At 44.6% G+C, this 21,917-nt stretch overlaps 1 protein-coding gene across 1 annotated transcript; it reads left to right on the top strand.

Annotated features, from left to right (window-relative positions):
• The first annotated feature begins 6,146 nt into the window (after window positions 1-6,146).
• LOC121291471 (zinc-binding protein A33-like) lies at window positions 6,147-19,834 on the top strand. Its single transcript, XM_041212698.1, has 6 exons — window positions 6,147-6,716; window positions 6,807-6,902; window positions 6,995-7,228; window positions 8,533-8,555; window positions 8,650-8,765; window positions 19,091-19,834. Exons 1-6 carry the CDS (start codon window positions 6,306-6,308, stop codon window positions 19,657-19,659), a joined length of 1,449 nt encoding a protein of 482 aa, XP_041068632.1. The 5' UTR covers window positions 6,147-6,305; the 3' UTR covers window positions 19,660-19,834.
• The last annotated feature ends 2,083 nt before the right edge of the window (window positions 19,835-21,917 follow it).

Here is a 21,917-nt window from a genome sequence, read left to right as displayed (position 1 = left end):
TCCACCAGGGCCACCAGTGGGGCTTTATTGAAACCTCCTGAATACCATGGGTGAAGTAACATTTGGGGCATTGCAATTGTTTCACATCTTGAAAATTGCAATATCCATTCTATCTCCAGACTGTTTGCAGGGAGGGGACATGTTCAGGATGTTCAAACAGCCCAGAAATTTCTATGTTATGATTAGTGTCTGTGACCACTCCTTCTTTGGAAAGAATATGCATCTTGATAGAAAACAGAAAGAACCATTCAGGACTGGTAGGCTCTCTAACTTGATCAGAGGAATCCAATTCATTGGGCTTGGGCTTCTCGTTATTCACTGTGAGGTACAACAACAATTTCTATTTGCATCGCACCTTTGATGTAACGAAACTTCCCACAGCATGTCGCAGGATCATTATGAAACAAAGTATGACACTGAGACAAGTAAGGAGATATAAGGTCAGATAACGAAAAGTTGGTGAAAGAGGTATATTTTCAGGAGTGTCTTGAAGGAGGTAAATGAAGTAGAGAGGTGGAGAGGTGTAAGGAGGGAAGTCCAGAACTTGGGGCCAAGGCAACTAAAAACACAGCCACCAATGGTGGAGTGATTAAAATTGGGGATGTAAAAGAGGCCAGAATTAGATGAGTGCAGATAGCTCAGAGTGTTTGGGACTGAAGATTACAGAGGTAGTGAGAGCTGAGCCCATAGAGGGATTTGAAAACAAGAATAATAGTCTTAGGAAACACAGGAAATATGAGCAGCAGTAGGCCATTCGATCCCAAGAGCCTGCTTCACCATTCAAAATGATCATGGTTGATCCTCTATCTCAAAGCCATATTCCCGCGCTCTCCCCATTACCTTTGATGCCTTGATACCAATGAAAGAGTTGTGGGAGGGGGCCGGAGTAGGACTGGAACAAGGAATGCCCACAACTCTTTCTCCGGTACATCAATGATTACTTTGGTGCTGCTTCATGCTCTCGTTGGGACCTGGAAAAATTTTATTAATTTTGCTTCCAATCTCCACCCCTCCATCATTTTCACATGGTCCATCTCTGACACTTCCCTTCCCTTCCTTGATCTCTCTGTCTCAATTTCTGGTGATAGACTGTCCACCAATATCCATAACAAGCCTACCGACTCCCACAGCTACCTCGAATACAGCTCCTCACACCCCGCTTCCTGTAAGGACGCCATCCCATTCTCTCAGTTCCTTGGCCTCCGTTGCATTTGTTCCGATGATGCTACCTTCAAAAACAGTTCCTCTGACATGTCCTCCTTCTTCCTTAACCGAGATTTTCTACCCACGGTCGTTGACAGGGCCCTCAACTGTGTCTGGCCCATCTCCCACGCATCCGCCCTCACGCCTTCTCCTCCCTCCCAGAAACATGATAGGGTCCCCCTTGTCCTCACTTATCACCCCACCAGCCTCCGCATTCAAAGGAACGTCCTCCGCCATTTCCGCCAACTCCAGCATGACGCCACCACCAAACAGATCTTCCCTTCACCCCCCTGCGGCATTCCATTGGGATTGTTCCCTCCGGGACACCCTGGTCCACTCCTCCATCACCCCCTACTGCTTAACCCTCACCTCCAGCACCTCCTCATGCAAACGCAAAAGATGCAACACCTGCCCTTTCACTTCCTCTCTCCTCACCATCCAAGGGCCCAAACACTCCTTTCAAGTGAAGCAGGCTTTCACTTGCATTTCCCCCAACTTAGCCTACTGCATTCGTTGCTCCCAATGTGGTCTCCCCTACATTGGAGAGACCAAATGCAAACTGGGCAACTGCTTTGCAGAGCACCTGCGGTCTGTCCGCAAGAATGACCCAAACCTCCCTGTCGCTTGCCCACATGTCTGTCCTTGGCTTGCTGCATTGTTCCAGTGAAGCCCAACACAAACTGGAGGAACAGCACCTCATCTTCCGACTAAGCACTTTACAGACTTCTGGACTGAATATTGAATTCAACAACTTTAGATCTTGAACTCCCTCCTCCATCCCCACCCCCTTTCCATTTCTTCCCCTTCCTTTTGTTTTTTCCAATGATTTATATAGGTTTTTCTTTTCCCACCTATTTCCATTATTTTTAAATCTATACATTTTATGCCCTGTTAGTCTTTCCACCCCACCCCCACTAGAGCTGTACCTTGTGTGTCCTGCCATCCATTCTTAATTAGCACATTCGTTTAGATAATATCACCACCTTCAACACCTCTGTGTTCTTTTGTCTGTGACATCTTTTGATTATCTGCTCCTATCACTGCTTGCATGTCACACCCACCCCCTCTTCTCTCCCCCCACCCACCCCCACCACCCCCACCCCACACCCCCTCCACCCCACGTTAAACCAGCTTATATTTAACCCCTCTCCTAATATTACTCAGTTCTGTTGAAGGGTCATGAGGACTTGAAATGTCAACTTTTTTCTTCTCTGCCGATGCTGCCAGACCTGCTGAGTTTTTCCAGGTAATTCTGTTTTTGTTTTGGATTTCCAGCATCCGCAGTTTTTTGTTTTTATCTCTGTGTTTAATTGACTGCCAATTCTCTTCAAGAAATGCCTACCTTGAAGAAGTACTCCTCCTCTCTCCGACAGGATTTCTGTATCTCTCTTTTGCCTTGTTCACCTTCATTGCTTTCCATTTCTCTCCTGGTGTTTGACAAGGTGTTTACTAAAACCCGCTTTCACAGCCATATCTCCTTTCTCAGTGACTGTCTCCATCTCCGACTTATCCCACGTGGATTTCAACTGAAATTCCATCCCTCGTGTTTCGAACCCACCCAGGGTTACAGCTATCTCTGGAACATAAAACGTTTCTCGGACTGCTGTTCCCATCGCATTCTGAGATTCACACTCAGTGCCATGCGCCGCCCTATGAATACACATGACCACTCCCTCCAGCAGCACCGCCGCACCCTTTTTCAAAGCTGCGTGTGCCCCCAGTTTCATTTTATGCTTTGTCTCATCCGATGCCTCAACAACAAACTTTTTCTCTTTCTCTCAAGTGCTAAGGAACACAAGCTCCAACAACTCATCGACACCAACACCCATCTCGGAGCCTCCACCCCTGCCTGTCCCTCTGTCCCCACCCCATCTTCCAATCCTAGTCCCGGCCGTGTATTCACTATACCCACTGACCTTCCATTCTCTAACGCTGAACGTTCGGTGCTCAGCAAAGGACTTAGTTTCATACCCTTACGCCCTCATCTCAATGAATTTTGGGCTCAGCACGATGCTGAACTCTTCTTCCGCCGTCTTTGTCTCTGTGCTCAATTCTTTGGGCAGGAGTCCTCTCCCTGTTCAACGGATCCTTTTACCCACCTCCAATATTCTCCCTCCACCTGAACCCCTCCATCTGGATTCTTATCTTCTCTTGATCTTTTCATTGAGAACTGTCGGCGTGACATTAGTCCTCTCAATCTCTCTGCTCCTCTCACCCATTCTAATCTGTCTCTCTCTGAACTTACTGCACTCCGTTGTCTCAGGTCCAACCCCAACATTGTCATCAAACCCGCTGACAGGGTGGTGCTGTTGTTGTCTAGCGCACTGACCTCTACCTCGCGGAGGCTGAGCATCAACTCACAGACAATTCCTCCTACCTCTCCCTGGACCATGACCCCACCACTGAACATCAAGCCTTTGTTTCCAGGACTGTCACTGACCTCATCTCCTCTGGAGATCTTCCTCCCACAGCTTCCAACTTGATAGTCGCCCAACCTCAGACGGCCCACTTCTACCTCTTACCCAAAATCCACAAACAGGACTGTCCTGGAAGACCGATCATGTCAGCCTGTTCCTGCCCCACGGAACTCATTTCTCGTTATCTTGACTCCCTTCTCTCTCCCCTTGTCCAGTCCCTTCCCACCTACATCCATGATTCCTCTGACACCTTATGTCATATTAACAGTTCCCTGGCCTCAACCGCCTCCTCTTCACCATGGACATCCAATCCCTCTACACCTCCATCCCCCACCAGTATGGTCTGAGGGCCCTTAGCTTCTTCCTTAAACAGAGGCCCGAACAATCCCCATCCGCAACTACTCTCCTCCATCTGGCTGAACTTGTTCACACAATGAACAATTTCTCCTTTAACTCCTTTCACTTCCTCTAAATAAAAGTTGTGGCTATGAGTACCCACATGGGCCCCAGCTATGCCTATCTCTTTATGGGGTATGTGGAACATTCCTTGTTCCAGTCCTACTCCGGCCCCCTCCCACAACTCTTTCTCCGGTGCATCGATGATTACTTCAGTGCTGCTTCATGCTGTCGTCGGGACCTGGAAAAATTTATTAATTTTGCTTCCAATCTCCACCCCTCCATCATTTTCACATGGTCCATCTCTGACACCTCCCTTCCCTTCCTTGACCTCTCTGTCTCAATTTCTGGTGATAGACTGTCCACCAATATCCATTACAAGCCTACCGACTCCCACAGCTACCTCGAATACAGCTCCTCACACCCCGCTTCCTGTAAGGTCTCCATCCCAATCTCTCCATTCCTTGGCCTCTGTCGCATCTATTCTGATGATGCTATCTTCAAAAGCAGTTCCTCTGACATGTCCTCCTTCTTCCTTAACCAAGGTTTTCCACCCACAGTCGTTGACAGGGCCCTCAACCGTGTCCGGCCCATGTCCCGCACATCCGCCCTCATGCCTTCTCCTCCCACCCAGAAACATGATAGGGTCCCCCTTATCCTCACTTATCACCCCACCAGCCTCCGTATTCAAAGGATCATCCTCCGCCATTTCCGCCAACTCCAGCATGATGCCACCACCAAACACATCTTCCCTTCACACCGCCAGCAGCATTCTGTAGGGATCGTTCCCTCCGGGACACCCTGGTCCACTCCTCCATCACCCCCTACTCCTCAACCCCCACCTACGCACCTCCCCATGCAAAAGCAAAGGATGCAACACATACCCCTTCAATTCCTCTCTCCTCACCGTGCAAGGGCCCAAACACTCCTTTCAAGTGAAGCAGCCTTTCACTTGCATTTCCCCCAACTTAGTCTACTGCATTAGTTGCTCGCAATGCGTTCTCCTCTACATTGGAGGGACCAAACGCAAACTGGGCGATCGCTTTGCAGAACACCTGTGGTCTGTCCACAAGAAAGACTCAAACCTCCCTGTCGCTTGCCATTTTAAAACCACCCTGCTCTCTTGCCCACATGTCTGTCCTTGGCTTGCTGCATTTCTCCAGTGAAGTCCAACGCAAACTGGATGAACAGCACCTCATCTTCTGACTAGGCACTTTACAGAATATTTGGACACTTGGACAGAATATTGAATTCAACAACTTTGGATCTTGAACTCCCTCCTCCATCCCCACCTCCCTTCCATTTCTTCCCCCTTCCTTTTGTTTTTTCCAATAATTTATATGGATTTTTCTTTTCCCACCTATTCCCATTATTTTTAAATCTATACGTTTTATGCCCTGTTAGTCTTTCCACCCCACCCCCACTAGAGCTGTACCTTGTGTGTCTTGCCATCCATTCTTAATTAGCACATTCGTTTAGATAATATCACCACCTTCAACACCTCTGTGTTCTTTTGTCTGTGACATCTTTTGATTATCTGCTCCTATCACTGCTTGCTTGTCCCTACAACCACACTCCCCCATCCCTCCCCCCACCCCCACGTTAAACCAGTTTATATTTAAGCCCTCTCCTAGTATTATTCAGTTCTGTTGAAGGGTCATGAGTACTCGAAACGTCAACTTTTTTCTTCTCCGGTGATGCTGCCTTAACTGCTAAGTTTTCCCAGGAAATTCTGTTCTTGTTTTCAATTATTCCCTGTTTATTCTTCCTTCTGCTCTGTGTTTTGACTTTAGGTCTTAGAGTGGGCGGGACCTGAAGCAGCAAATAACAATAACTCCTTGAGATTAAAAACAAAAATTGCTGGAAAAACTCAGCAGTTCTGGCAGCATGTGTGGAAAGAAAGACTGAGTTACCGTTTCGAGTCCAGTCTCGAGTCATCTGGACTCAAGAAACGTTAATAAAAACAAAAAAAACTGCAGAAGCTGGAAATCCAAAACAAAAACAGAATTACCTGGAAAAACTCAGCAGGTCTGGCAGCGACGGCGGAGAAGAAAAGTGTTCGAAACGTCAACTTTGTCTTCCTCAGATGCTGTCAGACCTGCTGATTTTTCCAGCGATTTTTATTTTTACTTCAGATTTCCAGCATCCGCAGTATTTTGTTTTTATCTTAATAATTCCTGTGTATTGCAGTGAAAGTCCTGAGGGAATTACCGAACTGAATGTGTTCAGGAGCAGCGCAGGAACATTGAAACTGAAAGTGGTTGGAATCAGGAAGTGCTGAGTTTGAACATGGCTTCCAGACAGCAGGAGGAGAGTTGGACTGAGGAGGCAATTTGTCCCATTTGTCTTGATTTCTTCACCGATCCGGTTTCACTGGAGTGTGGACACAACTTCTGCCGCTCCTGTATCACCCAGTGTTGGGAAAAGAAGGAGATAAATTCCTGCCCGGAATGTAGAGAGGAGTTTCCGGAAAGAAACCTCAGAATAAGTCGGGCCTTAGCGAATTTGGCTGAAAAAGCTCGAAAATTAAAGGTGAATCCGAAAGAGAAGGAAAGTAAATTTCACTGTGAGGAACATGAGGAAGAGCTGAAGCTGTTTTGTGAAACTGATAAGAAATTGATCTGTGTGATTTGTAGAGATTCGCGGGAACACAGAAAGCACCGCTTCATGCCGATTAAAGAAGCTGTTGAAATCTACAAGGTAAAAGGGAACAGATTTGATCACTTGATGATTTGATCACATTTTCATGGTCTCACGCTTTTATTTTCTGATTTTCTCTCCCAATCCCAGGATCGGGTGAAATCTTCCTTCGATTCTCTCACAGAGAAGAAATCGGCGGTTCTAGAAATGGAGCAGCAGCAGAAACAGAAAATTTCCCAAATTAGAGTAAAGCCTCCCTGTGCTGACCTTCCAATTTAATTCATTATTTTGTTGTTTTTATTACATAAAAATATTATTTTTAACGTTTCTTCTTCTAGAAACAGTCGAGCAGTCTGCAGACCCACATCACATCCGAGTTCACTAAAATGCACCAGATTCTCACTGAGAAGGAGCAGCATTTAATCCGAGATCTCAGGGAAGAAGAGGGAAAAATTCTAAAAATAATGGAGGGAAATCTTCGTGAAATTCAGGAGAATTTAAATTCTATTCAGGAGAAACTCTCACAGTTAGAAAAACTGTTGGAACAAAAAGACGGAGTTATATTTCTGAAGGTGAGGAATTGTATTTCAGTTTAGTTCAGTGAAAGTGCACAGTCACAACATGATCCACACGAGGCTCCTCCCATCTTACTTCATTCCCCCTGTCAATATATCCTTCTGCTCCTTTCCCCTCATGTGCTTATCGAGCTTCCGCTTAAATATATCTGCAATGTTCGCCTCAGTGGGCAGAATATAATGTGCTCCCACTGAGGCGAGTTTGGTGGAGGGAGGGATAGGTAGGTGGTGGAAGATGGCTGGGCACCCTGCCCCCGTTCAGCCTCTGAATTCCTTCAGTCCATACCAGGAAGGCTGGTGAACTGCCTTCCCACTGCCTGTTGAGCCCCTGAAGTGGACAATTAGTGTTCACTTAAAGGTCTGGTGTCGCTGCCGCTGGTATTCACCAAGCAGCAGGCAGGGAACTCACCATGAGGGAAGTTCAATGAATAAATCCTGTCCTGGTTGCTGCTGTGTTTCTCAGTGGGGTCCAACGTTCAAAAGCACTCAGTGCCTGATTGAGGGTCCCAGCATCGTGAAGTGGGTAGGGGTCACTGAGAGCTATCCCACTGCACTTGCAGCCAAGCTCCCCACTCTGCTCTTGCCGGCGACTCTGAACCTGTGACCCCATTCCATCCATTGCTCGCCTGTGGATCAGGTCCCTCCCCAGTGGTGCTTCTGAGCAATGAAGAGGTGCCAGCCTCTCAGTAGGCGGGACGTTGATCCCTATGTTTCTTCATCCCAGGGAAGGCCCACCGCTGCCCAATGAAGAGTCTGATTGCCATTTAATGTGACAGGTCTTCCCAAAAACAGGTGGCGTGGGGTCCTTGCCAGCTCAGCAGCCGGCGGACGAGACCATCAGTACCCACATTAAATTCCACTCAATGGCTCAATTTGACAGTGAGTTCCACATTCTCGTCACTTTCTTGGTAAAGAAGTTTCTCCTGAACTCCTCATTGGATTTATATGTAACATTATTATCTTTATTGCCCCTATTTTTGGACTCCCATCTCATGGAAACATCTTCACTGAATCGATCGAATCGACCCCTTTCATAATTTTAAAGATCTCTATCAGGTCTTCCCTTTTGTAAAGTGGATCAATCTTTGCTGTTACTTGAATCCTATCAGTTCTTGTAAACCTTTTTTATACTTTCTCCTGTGCTCCGATATTCTTTGTGTAGCATCCTCCTTCTGTTCCATGTCTGCAGCAATGGGAATTGACAATTCTCAGCAGCTTGTAACAATGTGAGTGTAATTCCTGCTTTCTGGATATAGACGGTCAATCTTGGTCAACTCAGATTTGTGTTTTGTTTATTTCAGGAGGAAGCATCTCAGAAGAGGAGGTAGGACATGAAATGTAGCAAAACTCAGTGCATGTTGGTAAAATTACTCAGGCAAGTGTAGGACAATTTGTAATCAACTGTTTAATACCGACAGGATTTGCTATGAATATAAAGAGCTGTCACTAGCAGATGATGTTCTGTCTATTGAAAAATTCAACGGACCTTTCCCGTGTCCAATGTGGGGAGAAATGCTGGATGCCATTAACCCTGGTAAAACTCAGATAATTTCCTTTATCCTGATTTATATTCTATAATTTGAATCATTATGTATACAAATATCTTAGATAGTGGGTGGTATTTAATGGAGGTGACGGGGGTCTCAGCCACTGGGTGGAATGTCAGGGAGAGCCTCGTGCTGCCTCTTTTAGGGAAGGCCAGTCACATCAAAAGCCACTCAGATACTTGACAGGAGAGCTGCGGGCCTTCCCCCAGATCAAGAACCATAGGGGCAGAATCACAGCTGCCAGTACGACACCAGCCTGATGCCTAGGATCAAGGATGGATCCCGGTGGACAAGTCAGTGATGGCTGGAGGGGCTTCGTGGGACAGGGAGTTTGATAGCAATGGCAGGGTTTTCAGTCCCCCTGGCATCTTTGGAGAAAAGAGCAGTGTTAACATTTCAGATCAATGATTCAGAGCTGAAGAAAATTAGGAATGTAAAGAAAGCCAAAAGGGGCAGTTTGGGGCTTAACAATGTCAAAAGGCAAGGTTTGTGATTGGGTGGAGGACAGCAGAGATGAAATGATGAAAAGTTTCAAAGTACAAAAGCCAAAGGGAGTGGTAGTGGGTAAAGGATCAAAATTTTTGGCTGGATGATGTGTGAATGGCTGGGTAGCAGCACTCTGAATGAAAAGTAATGGAATAAAGAAGGAAATGAAAAAAACACACCAGAGAAAGAGAACCTAAAACAAAATGTAGGCAGAGGATCTAAACTAAAAGTGTTGAATTCAGTGTTGAGGCGAGAAGGCTGCAGAGTGCTGAGTTGAATGATAAGCTGCTGTTCCTCAAGCTTCTTTTGAGATAATTACAATACTGCAGGAGGCCACAGATGGAAAGGTCAGGGAGCAAAATGGCAAGTGGCAGGAAGCTCAGGATCATGTTTGTGGGCTGAATTCTGTATTGTAAGAAGCACACGTAAATCACTTTCACTTGGAAGGAGTGTCTGGAGCCTTGGATGATGAGAATAGAGGAGGTGAAATGGCAGGTGTTGCATCTCCTGTGCTTGGATGGAAAGATGCTGCCGGAAAGGGAGGGGTTATTGGGGGTGACCGAGGAGTGGATCAGTGTATCACAGAGGGAGCGGTTTCTTCAGAATCCTGAAAGGGGAGGGCAGGGGATATTGTGTTTGGTGATGGAATCAGGCTGAAAATGGGGGAAATGGCAGAGGATGATCTACTGAATACAGATGTTCGTGGATGGAAGGTGAGGACAATGGGAACCCTATCATAGCTCTGAGTGGGAGGGAAAGGGGTGAGAGCAGAAGTGTGTGAAGTAGATCGGACACGGTGGAGGATCATGTCAACCACGGTGGGGAGAGTCCTTGGCTGAGGAAAAAGGCAGACAAATCGGGAGTGCTAGCACTCAAGGTCCAAACAGATGTGATGGAGATGGAGTAAATGGGAGACTGGAGTAGAGTCGTACAGCAAACAGGCTTAGAGGGCATGTAATCAAGTTAGCTGTGGGAGTCAATGAGCTTGTCGTGAATATTAGTGAATATCTTATTCCCAGAAATGGAGACAGAGAAGTCAAGGGAGAGAAGGGAAGAGTTAGTGATGGACCAGGAATGTAAAATGAGGCTGGAAATTACATATATACTAACATACGAATTAGGAGCATGAGTAGGCCATTTGGCCCATTGAACCTGCTTTGCCATTCAAGAAGATACTGGCTGATCTGATTTCAGTCCTTATGGCCTCAACTCTACATTCCTGTCTATCCCCTTTGAATCCCTTGTTAGTCAAGAATCTATCTACCTCTGCTTTAAAAATACTCAATGACCCTGCCTCCACTGCTCTCTTTAGATGAGATGTCTGTCGTAAATGGGAGACCCCTTATTTTTAAACTGCATGCCTCAGTTCTGGTCTAGTATGTTACTCTTGACAACATGTAGTCTCATCTTGTCAAATGCATTCTGGAAATCTAGGTACAACAGCAGCAGCAGTGGGAGATGTTATTGTCGTGGTCCATTTCGTGAGACAATAATCCTCAAGCCCATTCTAATGCTGTGGGGACATGGGTTCAAATCCTACCATGCCGCTGGTGGAATTTAAGTTCAATTAACAAATTGGGAACATAAAGCTAGCCTCAGAAATGTTTTAGTTCATTCATTCATGGGGATGTGGGTGTCACTGGCTAGACCAGCATATATTGCCTTTCCCTAATTGCCCTTGAGAAGGCGGTGGTGAGCTGCCTTCTTGAACCAGTGAGGTCCATGTGGCGTAGGTACATGTACAAAGCTGTTAGGAAGGAAGTTCCAGGATTTTGATCCAGTGACAGTGAAGGAACGATGATATATTTCCAAGTCAGGATGGTGAATGGCTTGGAGGGGAACATCCAGGTGGTGGTGTTCCCACGTATCTGCTGCCCTTGTCCTTCTAAATGGTAGCGGCCATGGGTTTGGAAGGTGCTGCCTAAGGTGCTGTTAAAGGTTACTAAGAATATATTTGTTGCAATTCATGGATATCATTTTGTTGATGATCTGTAAACATGGTGATGTCGGTTTGCTGTGTGCAGGTGTTTTTTTTGCTTTTGGAGGGAGTGGGCTGTCTAAATGGAGTACTGCTATCTTGAATGCTGCTTTGAAAATTATTGTTCTGGAAATTTGCCCTCTGCACAAATCTGACCATGATCCCTGATCAGAATAATGAGCCTGGTACATGTTTGAGGAGGCCCTTCAAATTGAGCTCACTTTTATAGGTGAACCAGCAATGATAGGCAGGTTTAAAACCTCCAAATATTAAAAATATTTAACTTGTTAAGGAAGTGATGAATGTAAACCAGTGAAACTAATCAATGTTTTAGTTCATTTTTATGATATTTTCAGGGATTTCAAATCAGATTAATCAAAGATACAGGATGAGACAGTCTTAATAAAAATGTTTATTTTTTGTGATCATAAAAAGTTGTCACGCAGAAGGAGGAGATCATTCGGCCCATTGTTCCTGTGCTGTCTCTTTGGTAGAGCTATCCAATTATTCACTTCCCTGCTCTTTCCCTTAGAACCATAGAATAGTTTCAGTGCAAAAAGAGGCCATTCAACCCATCCTGTCTGTGCCAACCAAAAAATAGAAAAAATCCTAGCCGCTCATCAAATTCCACTTTCCAGCATCTGGTCCGTAGCCTTGCAGGTTACAGCACTTCAGATGCAGATCCAGATACATTTTAAATGAGCTGAGCATTTCAGCCTCAACCACCAACTTAGGCAGTGAATTCCAGGTGCCCATCACCCTCTGGGTGAAAAAGTTTTTCCTCATGTCCCTTCTAATCTTTCTGCTAATCACCTTAAATCTATGCCCCCTGGTAATTGATCCCTCAGCTCTAGTCTTTCAAGTCTTTCCTGTCTACACTATCTAGGCCCCTCATAATTTTGTACACCTCAAATTAGGTCACCCCTTATCCTCTTCTATTCTAAGGAAAGCAATCCTAAACTATTCAATCTCTCATCGTAGCTGCAATTTTCAAGCCCTGGCAGCACTCTTGTAAATCTCCTCTGCACTCTCTCCAGAGTAATTATGTCCTTCCTGTAACATGGTGACCAGAACTGTGCACAAAAATTCAGCTGTGGCCTAACGAGCGTTTTATACAGTTCCATCATCCCCATTGTCCTATAAACCTTTCCCTGCAAGGATTTAATCCAACTCTTTTTGCAATGTTCCTGTTGAATCTGTTTGCATTATATTTTCAAACAGTGCATTCCAGGTCACAACTTGCTGCGTAAAAGTAAAATATTTCCTCATATCACCTCTGCTTCTTCTGTCAATCACCTTAAATCAGGTCCTCTGGTTACCAAACCTTCTCCCCCAAGAAACAGTTTCTCCTCATTTATTCTTTCAAAAGCACTCATGATTTTGATCACTTCTATCAAATCTCCACTTAACCTTCTATGGAAAAGGAGAACAACCTCAGTTTTTCCATCTGTCCATATAACTGAAGGCCCTCATTGTTGGAACATTCTCATCAGTCTCCTCTGCACTCTCTCCAATGCCCTGAAATCCTTCCTAAAGAGTGATATCCAAAACGGAACACAGTGCTTCAGCTGAGGCCTAACCAGTGGCTCATTAAATTTTAAAACAATCTGCTTGTTTTTCACTCTATTCCTCAAATAATAAAGCCAAGTTTTTATTAGCAGTCATCTCAACGTTCCCCAGTACCTTTAAAGATTTGAGTATATACACCCAGGTCTCTTAGTTCCTGCACCTCCTTTAAAATTGTACTACTTTGTTCGCATTGTCTGATCTCATTTTTCCGACTAAAATGTATCACCAAACATGTCCCTGTGTTAAATTTCATTTGCCCTGTGGCTGCACATTTCACTGTCTATCCCAGTCTTCCTGAAGCCTGTTACTATCCTTCTCATTGTTTCCTACATTTGTGAGTTTTCAATCATCTTCAAACTTTTAAATTGGACCCTGAATACCCCAAGTTCAGATAATTAGCATATATAGCAAAAAGATCAATGATCCTAATACCGACTCCTGGAGAACACAACACTCCTGTCTGAAAAACAACTGTTCACTGCTATTTTCTGCTTTCCGTCTCTTAGTCAAATTTACATCCATTCCTTTTAATTCCATGAATTTTAATATTGCTGACAAGTCTCATGTGGGACATTGTGAAATGCCTTCTGTAAGTCGCTAAACACATCGATCGCAGTTCCCTCATCAAATCTCTTCACCACTTCATCAAGAACACAATCAAGATGTTTGCCTTTATCAAATCCATACTGACTTTATTATTTATTTGTGTGTTTATGTATTTTATTTTTAATTGCATACTTTTACAAAGGCCAAATCATTCTCCCTCAGATATTTGTCTCTACAAGTTTCCCCGCATCCGGTGATGGATTGACTGGCCTGTAATTATCGGGTTTACCCCTCCTCCCTTTTTTATTAGTATGTAACATTTGCAATCCTGCAGTCCTCTGGTACCTCCTGTAGATCCAAGGAAGATTGGAAGATTGTGGGCAGAGGATCCACAATTTCCAACTTTTCTTCCATCAGTAACCTGGGATGCATCTGATCCAGAAGATATTCCTTCTCTTCTCCATTTACATGGGAGACCCCTTATTTTTAAACTCTGCGAGCTGATTCTAGATTTCCCCATGAGGGGAAACATCCTCTCAGCATCGACCATTTCAAATCCCCTTAGAATTTGATACTTTCCAATAACTTCAACTCAGATTTTTCTAAACTCCAAAGGTATTGACCCAACCTGCTCATGGTTTCTTCATAAGACAACCCCTTTATCCCAGGAATCAGCTTAGTAAACATTTCCAAACTGCTTCCAAAATAAATATATTCTTTATTAAGTAATGAGACCAAAACTTTATGCAGCACTTCAGGTACAGTGTCACCAATGTCCTGTAGAATTGTAGCATGATTTCCATATTTTTATACTCCAATCCCCTATACTAAAGACCAACATTCCATTTGCCTTCTTAATTTCTTGCTGTACTTGCATGCTAACTTTTTCTGATTCATGTACAAGGACACTCAGATCCCTCTGTGCTGCAACATTGTGCATTGCTTCTCCGTGTAAATAATATTTTACTTTTTTATTCTTCCTGTCTAAGAGATTGACCTCATATTTTCTGCATTGTACTCCATCTGCCATATTTTTACATTCAATCTCTCCATATGTCAATTTGCATACTTTGTATCTTCCTCACAACTTGTTTTCCTACTTATCATTGTAGCATCAGCAAATTTGGCGACAATGCAGTCACTTCATACAAGTCATTAAATTAGATCATAAATATTTGAGGCCCTATTATGGATCCCTGTGATTCTCCATTAGTTACAGTTTGCCAACCTGAAAGTGACCGATTCATCCCAGCTCTCTGTTTTGTGTTAGTGAGCTAATCCTCTATCCATTTTAATACATCATGTGCAATACCATGTGCTCTAATTTTGTGCACCTTGTCAAATATTTTTTGGAAATCCAAATGTATTATTTCTACTGGTTTCCCTTGTTACATCTCCAAAGTACTCCCATAGATTTGTTTAACACATTTTCCTTTTCACAAAACCTCCTTGACTGTGCCTGATTGTGTGATCATTTTCTAAGTGTCCTGCATCTACCTCCGTAATAATGGATTCTGGCATTTTCCCAATGAGAGACATTGGACTAACTGACCTACAGTCTCTTGCTTTCTGTCATCCTCCTTCCTTGAATGGTGATGTGACATTTGTAGTTTTCCAATCCACTGGGACCTTTCCACAATCATGGAAATTTTGGTAGATTACAGTCAATGCATCCACCATCTCTGCAGCTACTTGCTTTAAAATGCTAGGGTGCAGGCCTTAGGCCCAGGGGAACTGTCAACCTTTTAGTCCCAATAGTTTTCCTAGTACCTTGTCTCTAGTAATTGTGATTGTTTTAAGTTCCTAGCTCCCTCCCTCCCACTGCCCACCCTGGGTTTTCTGTTATTCTTGGGATGCTTTTTTGTTTTCTACTGTGAAGGCCGATACAAAATACATGTTCAAAGTCTCTGCTATTTCCTTCTTTCCCAGTTTCACCCTCTAAGGGAACAACCCTCACCTTAGCTACTCTCTCCCTTTTTATATCATTGTAGAAGCTTTCACTGTTTTCATAGTCCTTGCTTGTTTTCTCTCACACTCTAATTTGTCCCTTTTTCTTACCATTGTTGGTAAGAAACTTTGCTGGTTTCTTTAAAAATCCCAATATTCTGGGCTACCACTAAGCTTTGCAGCATTGTACATCTTTTCTTTCAATTTGATATCATCCTGAACTTACATTGTTATCCACGAACAGTGTATCCTTTCCATGTAGTCTTTCTCTCTCAATAGAATAATAGTTTTTTGAGAGTTATGAAATATATTCTTAAATATCTGCCACTGCTTCTCTACTGTCTAACCTTTTAACCTATTTTCCCATTCCACCTTAGCCAACTCTGTCTTCATAACCTTGTAATTGTCTTTAATTGTCTTCTCACCTTCAATGTGAAATTCTATCATGTTACGATCACTCTTACCAAATTGATCCTTTACTATCAGGTCATTAATTAACCCTGTATAAATACTTATTACCACGTCTAAAATAGCCTGTGCCCTACTTGGGTCCAGAATGCATTGTTCAAAGAAACATTCTCAAATACAGCAGAAACTCATGCACCAGTCTACCATTGCCAGTTTGATTTGTTCAATATATTTGAAGATGAAAATTTCCCACGTTTATTGCCATTCCTTTCTTACAGGTCTCCAGTATTTATTGATTGATACTCTATCTTACAGTGTAGCTACTTTCAGGAGGCCAACAAGCATTCCACCAGTGACTTCTTTCCTTTACTATTTCTAATCTCCACCCAAACCAATGCTACATTTTGATTCTCTAAACGAAGGTCATTTCTCACGACTGCACTGACCTCCTCCTTTATTATCAGAGCTACCCACCTCCTTTCTTTACTTCCTGTTCTTCCAAAATGTCGAACATCCTTGTATATTTAGGTCCCAGCCAGAGTCACTTTGCAGCCATGTCTCTGTAATGGAGATCATATCACATTCATTTATTCCTATTTATGTTATCAATTGATCCATCTCCTTATGAAAGCTGTGTGCATTCTGATAAAGAGCCTTTCATTTTATACTTTTTACGATTTTCCTTGCTCTGATCTTATTTGCTGTTGCACTGTTATGTTTGCAGATGACACCAAAATAAGTGGGAAAGTAAGTTGCAATGAAGAAATAAGAAATTAACAAATGGATATGGACAGGTTAGGTGAATGTGCCAAAATTTGGCAGATGGAGTTTAACGTGGATAAGTGTGAGGTTATCCATTTTTGTCAGAAGAATAAAAATGCGAATTATTATTTAAATGGAGAGAAACGTCAGAATGCTTCAGTGCAGAGGGATCTGGAGGTCCTTGTGCATGAATTGCTGAAAGCTAGTATGCAAATACAGCAGGTAATAGGGAAGGCAAATGGAATTTTGGCAATTATTGCGAAAGGAATAGAGTATTAAAATAGGGAAGTGTTGTTGCAACTGTACCAGGCATTGGTGAGACCACACCTGGAGTGCTGTGCACAGTTTTGGTCCCCTGACTTGAGGAATGATGTAGTTGCACTGGAGGCGGTTCAGAGTGGGTTCAGTAGATTGATTCCAGAGATGTGGGGCTTGTCTTATGTGGAGAGATTGAGCCGTTTTGGCCTATACTTACTAGAGTTTAGAAAGATGAGAGGAGATCTAATTGAGCGATATAAGATGCTAAAGGTGATAGACAAAGTAGACATGGAATGGATGTTTCCCCTTGCGGGGCTTTCTAGAATGAGAGGCCATAGTTTTAGGCTAAGGAGTGGTAGATTTAAATCAGAGATGAAGAGGAAGTACTTTTCTCAAAGGGTCGTGAATCTGTGGAAGTCACTGCCTCAGAGTGCAGTGGATGCCGGGACACTGATTAAATTTAAGGATGAGATAGTAATTGGTTGAAAGGTTATGGGGAGAGGGCAGGAAATTGGAGTTGAGGCCGAAATGAGATCAGCCATGATCGTAACAAATGGCAGGGCAGGCTCGAGGGGCTGAATTGCCCACTCCTCCTTGTTCTTATATTCATACACCCTGTCCCTTCCAGTCACAATCTTGTTATCATTACTCAGCACTATTGCCTTGTCCTTCCTTTTAAACTTTTGTGAACATGCCACCAACACTATTTAGTTTAAAGCTCTCAGTCGCCTTATTCAGTTCTCTGACCCATAGCACCGCAATCTCCACCACATGTAGGGTAAGGAGACAGGTCCCAAATCCATCCCACGGGAATGACAATTGATCACCGTGCTGTTCACACCAATCTGACACATATCGTCCGTCCAGCCAATGAGGCTGAGTCACTATGGCAACATGCACTTCTCCATTCATGTTATAGCCTGGAACCAAAAATAGTGATGGTCAAGGATCCAATTTTAGTTCTATCACATAAAATCTTTCCTACTTTTACCACCTGCCATTTGCAGGATTTACAAGTTGATCCTCAACCTCTTCACTGGTGTTACAAACACACATTCCTTGGCTATCAAGTCTTGGAGTGGGGCTTGAACCTGGAGCTTCTGGCTCAGAGGCAGAGGCAGGGGCACTGCCCGCTGTGTCACAAGATCTCCAAAGCTCTCACTGCAGCACTATTTGTACAATTCAGCAGGAGCCTGGTCCCAGTGCAGTTCAGGTGAAGGCTGTCCCAATGGTACCGCTCCCTCTGTCCCCAGTACTGGTGTCAGTGTCCCATCCATCAAAACACTTTCCCATCTGTCCTGTAAAATATTTCCATGCCTGTGGGAAATTTGCTGGAGTAATTTGTGGTTAATTTTCACACCATAATCACACACACAGGCAACCATTCTTATACACACATAAAAATCGTCCCATACTCAGACGCCTGCCCATTCACACACACATACACACACACGCACACCGATCTGAAGAAATATTTGTCGACGCACACAGACACACTCATGCCCCCAATCCGACAGACTGAGTTTCCTCAATCAGTAATCTGCTCAGCAGTGTGGTGGGTTTGAATCCCAGATATTGTAAGTCCCTTTTATGCTGCATTAATCTGGGAACAGGATTTATTTTTACATTGAGGCTCCAGTCTCAGCTTTTGTTCATTTTCTTATTTCTATCCCCACACAGTCCCACAGAGCTGAGGAGGGTGGGTGTAATGTTTGACATTTCCAGAAGCTGTGACCTCCCTCTGTGGAAGTCCCAGTGTTTTCTGCAGTTGTCAGATTCTCATTTCCTCCCTTCAGGGCGGCTGTTTTTCATGTTGAGCAAAAGGAAAACAAATCAAAAATGGTCAAATCGATCCCCCGATCCCCAGCGAGTCTCTCCCCCGATCCCCAGTGAGTCTCTCCCCCGATCCCCAGCGAGTCTCTCCCCCGATCCCCAGTGAGTCTCTCCCCCGATCCCCAGTGAGTCTCTCCCCCGATCCCCAGCGAGTCTCTCCCCCGATCCCCAGTGAGTCTCTCCCCCGATCCCCAGCGAGTCTCTCCCCCGATCCCCAGCGAGTCTCTCCCCCGATCCCCAGTGAGTCTATCCCCCGATCCCCAGTGAGTCTCTCCCCCGATCCCCAGTGAGTCTCTCCCCGATCCCCAGTGAGTCTTTCCCCCGATCCCCAGCGAGTCTCTCCCCCGATCCCCAGTGAGTCTCTCCCCCGATCCCCAGTGAGTCTCTCCCCCGATCCCCAGTGAGTCTCTCCCCCGATCCCCAGTGAGTCTCTCCCCCGATCCCCAGCGAGTCTCTCCCCCGATCCCCAGCGAGTCTCTCCCCCGATTCCCAGCGAGTCTCTAATTCTCTGCTTTTCTCTCCCAGTCTCTGTGAACCTGGATGTGGAAACAGCGAATCCCGAGCTCGAGGTGTCTGAGGATCTGAAGAGTTTGAGATGGACCCGGACCCGGAGGAGTCTCCCTGACACCGGGAAGAGGTTTACAGTCTGGCCCTGTGCCCTGGGATCAGAGGGATTCACATCGGGGAGACATTACTGGGAGGTGGAGGTGGAGGGGAATCGGTGCTGGAGTCTGGGAGTAGCCGCAGAGTCTGTGGAGAGGGACAAGGTCAGTTTGATCCCGGAGACTGGATTCTGGACCATTGAGCGGTTTGAGGATCAGTTTTATATAAACTCCTCTCCTGAATCCCGTCTCCCTGTCGGTCAGATCCCCGGGAAGGTGGGAGTTTATCTCAGTTTTGAGTCTGGGACAGTTTCATTTTACAGCGCGGACACCAAGTCCCATCTCCACAGCTTCACTGGGAATAAATTCACTGAGAAACTTTATCCTTTCTTCAGCACTTGGGATGAAAACCAATTTCTGAGAATCTGCTCCGGATCCGGAAAGAGGCGGGGCCTCTGGGGTCACATCATGCCTGACATCACAATGTCTTGACCCCGTGATTAGGGTGAGGAGAAGAGGTCAGGGGTTGGAGGTCAGAAACCAACTTTGACACCAGGTTGTCACTAAATGTGTCATTTAATCTTCAAATTGTAAAATCCCAATCAGACTGTAAATAAAACCAATACAAATATCAGTGTCAGAGGATTAAAATAAAATGTAAATTTAATATCTTGTGTGTCTCCTTCCTTCATTAACTCCCTGCTTCAGTCAGTCAAACCACCCAGTCCCATCCTCCATCTCTTCACCTGTTTCCCAGTCTGTAGCTGGGATTTCTTCTGTGTTTCCATTTCTCACTCTGCACCCACACTTGATTCCAACAAAAAACAAAAATTGCTAGAAAAACTCAGCAGTCCTCAGCTGACTGGAAACGTTATCTCTGTCTCTCTCTCTCTCTCTCCACGGATGCTGTCAGACCTGCTGAGTTTTTCCAGCATTTTTTGTTTTCGTTTCAGATTTCCAGCAACCGCAGTATTTTGCCTTGATACCAAACACCTGTTTTGTGTCCGGTGAAAATTCTCCCCGGAGAGTTTAATTTTCCCTTGCAATTCATTGTAGTGCCGATTTCAGCCGGAAGTTGGTGATGCTGAGCTGTACAAAAATCAGTCAAGTTTTACAGCGCAGTATCGCCACCTGCTGCTGGATACATGGGACTGGCGGAAATACCATTGACGCCCACCTGTTCTGAACCTCCGCCATGTCCTGAGATTGAGTTAATCTGTCTCAGACACCTGAGGTGGGACTTGGTTCTTAGAAAGACTGTTACATACTCTAGTTCTGTTGAAGGGTCACGAGGACTCGAAACGTCAACTCTTTTCTTCTCCGCCGATGCTGCCAGACCTGCTGAGTTTTTCCAGGTAATTCTGTTTTTGATTTGCTTAACAATTTCTTTTCAGCGCTACTTCTAAAAAGGTTACGGAGTAGGCACATAGCTCTTAAGCACGATTCCAACTTCTCGCTTCAGAGTCTAATTCATGACTGACTGGTATCAGTAGTACATCATCATCTACATCATATACTAGCATATTCCATCTGTTAACCCACGTTAACCCCCCTTAATACCACACCGCCCCACGCCACCAAGTACGTTATCCAACAACATGAAACTATGCCTTTAACTTATTTACATTGCATTTCTGCAACTCCCTTTTTACAATTACAGATTCTACTCAACTCCAGCTCCCACTCTTCCCCTCCCCAGGTCATAGTGCTGGGGGATTCAATCTCCCACAGTATTCCCGACCCTTAAGGAAGAAAGCTTGGAGACATAAGAGCTTTCTCCTGCATCAGGTAGGAAGGACATCACCATCTTCAGAATAGGATACCACTATCATCATTGCTATCAGCAATGCTGGGAAGCTGAGTGTTGGTTTGGGAATAACTGAACGGCAAGGATAATAAAGACTTTGCAACAAAAGACTGTTTCAAATGAGTAAACTGAAGAGAATTGTGCTTCAGACCCTCTGGGAATAGAGGAGAAGAACTCAAGACATTGAGGAACTGGCTGCTCCCTCGAAGAACTCTAGGAAGGACCTTCAGAAGAGGAATAACCTTCAACTCCAGGGAAGATTATCACAGCTGGATCATTGACTGCTGGATCGAAGACTGAAAAGGCTTTGAAGATCTGAGATTTCAATGAATTTAGACAATGAAGGAAACAGCAACCAAGTCTGTCAGGAAAAGAAGAGATGATATCCCAGTGATTTTCCAGGAGGGGCACCTACTTTCTGTCGGCAGTGGGAAGAGAGCTACACTTCTCTCTGTACGGGGCTGGTCCACTATGAGCAATGGGAAGAGCTACTCAGAATATGGAGACAAGACAGTCTCATCTTCTGTAATGAGAGGAATTCCTTGTAGATAATCATCTCTGGGATAAGATTGCTGTACAGGGTTCTGCAGCTTCAGAAGTGTAAAGATTCTGCTGCAGCTTCTGACCTCCAGCTCTGAAGAGAAGAAGTCTCAGCTGAGACTGAAGTTTGGGTGGCAATTGACTTTCACCCTGGGAAGGCACCAGCTCTCTAACAGTGTGATCCTCTATGGACCTGAGCTGGACTCTGTGGACGACTCTTCATGAACAGTGGGAGATAAAGTGGGTAATACATCGATAGATTCAGTGGAACTAAGATCTGAATGCTGCTCAGCCACCAAAAACACAGCCAATACTTCTGAAAAGACATGGAGACATCATAAGGTGCATCCAACAGCTAGAAAGATGAATCATCCTTTAGGATCTCAACCTCCAGGAGATCACA

The sequence above is a fragment of the Carcharodon carcharias genome, chromosome 19 (assembly GCF_017639515.1).
Source record: "Carcharodon carcharias isolate sCarCar2 chromosome 19, sCarCar2.pri, whole genome shotgun sequence".
Classification (NCBI taxonomy): Eukaryota; Metazoa; Chordata; class Chondrichthyes; order Lamniformes; family Lamnidae; genus Carcharodon; species Carcharodon carcharias.
Note: the sequence above shows the minus strand (reverse complement) of the source record. Positions and strands in the feature narration are given on the sequence as shown.

What these genes read in the sequence shown, in the direction of transcription:
- LOC121291471 (XM_041212698.1), top strand. Translation starts at nt 6,306, where the DNA reads ATGGCTTCCAGACAGCAGGAGGAGAGTTGGACTGAGGAGGCAATTTGT. An exon ending in AGAAAATTTCCCAAATTAGA is followed by an intron (nt 6,903 to 6,994) that starts GTAAAGCCTCCC and finishes TTCTTCTTCTAG; the next exon opens with AAACAGTCGAGCAGTCTGCA. An exon ending in ACGGAGTTATATTTCTGAAG is followed by an intron (nt 7,229 to 8,532) that starts GTGAGGAATTGT and finishes TGTTTATTTCAG; the next exon opens with GAGGAAGCATCTCAGAAGAG.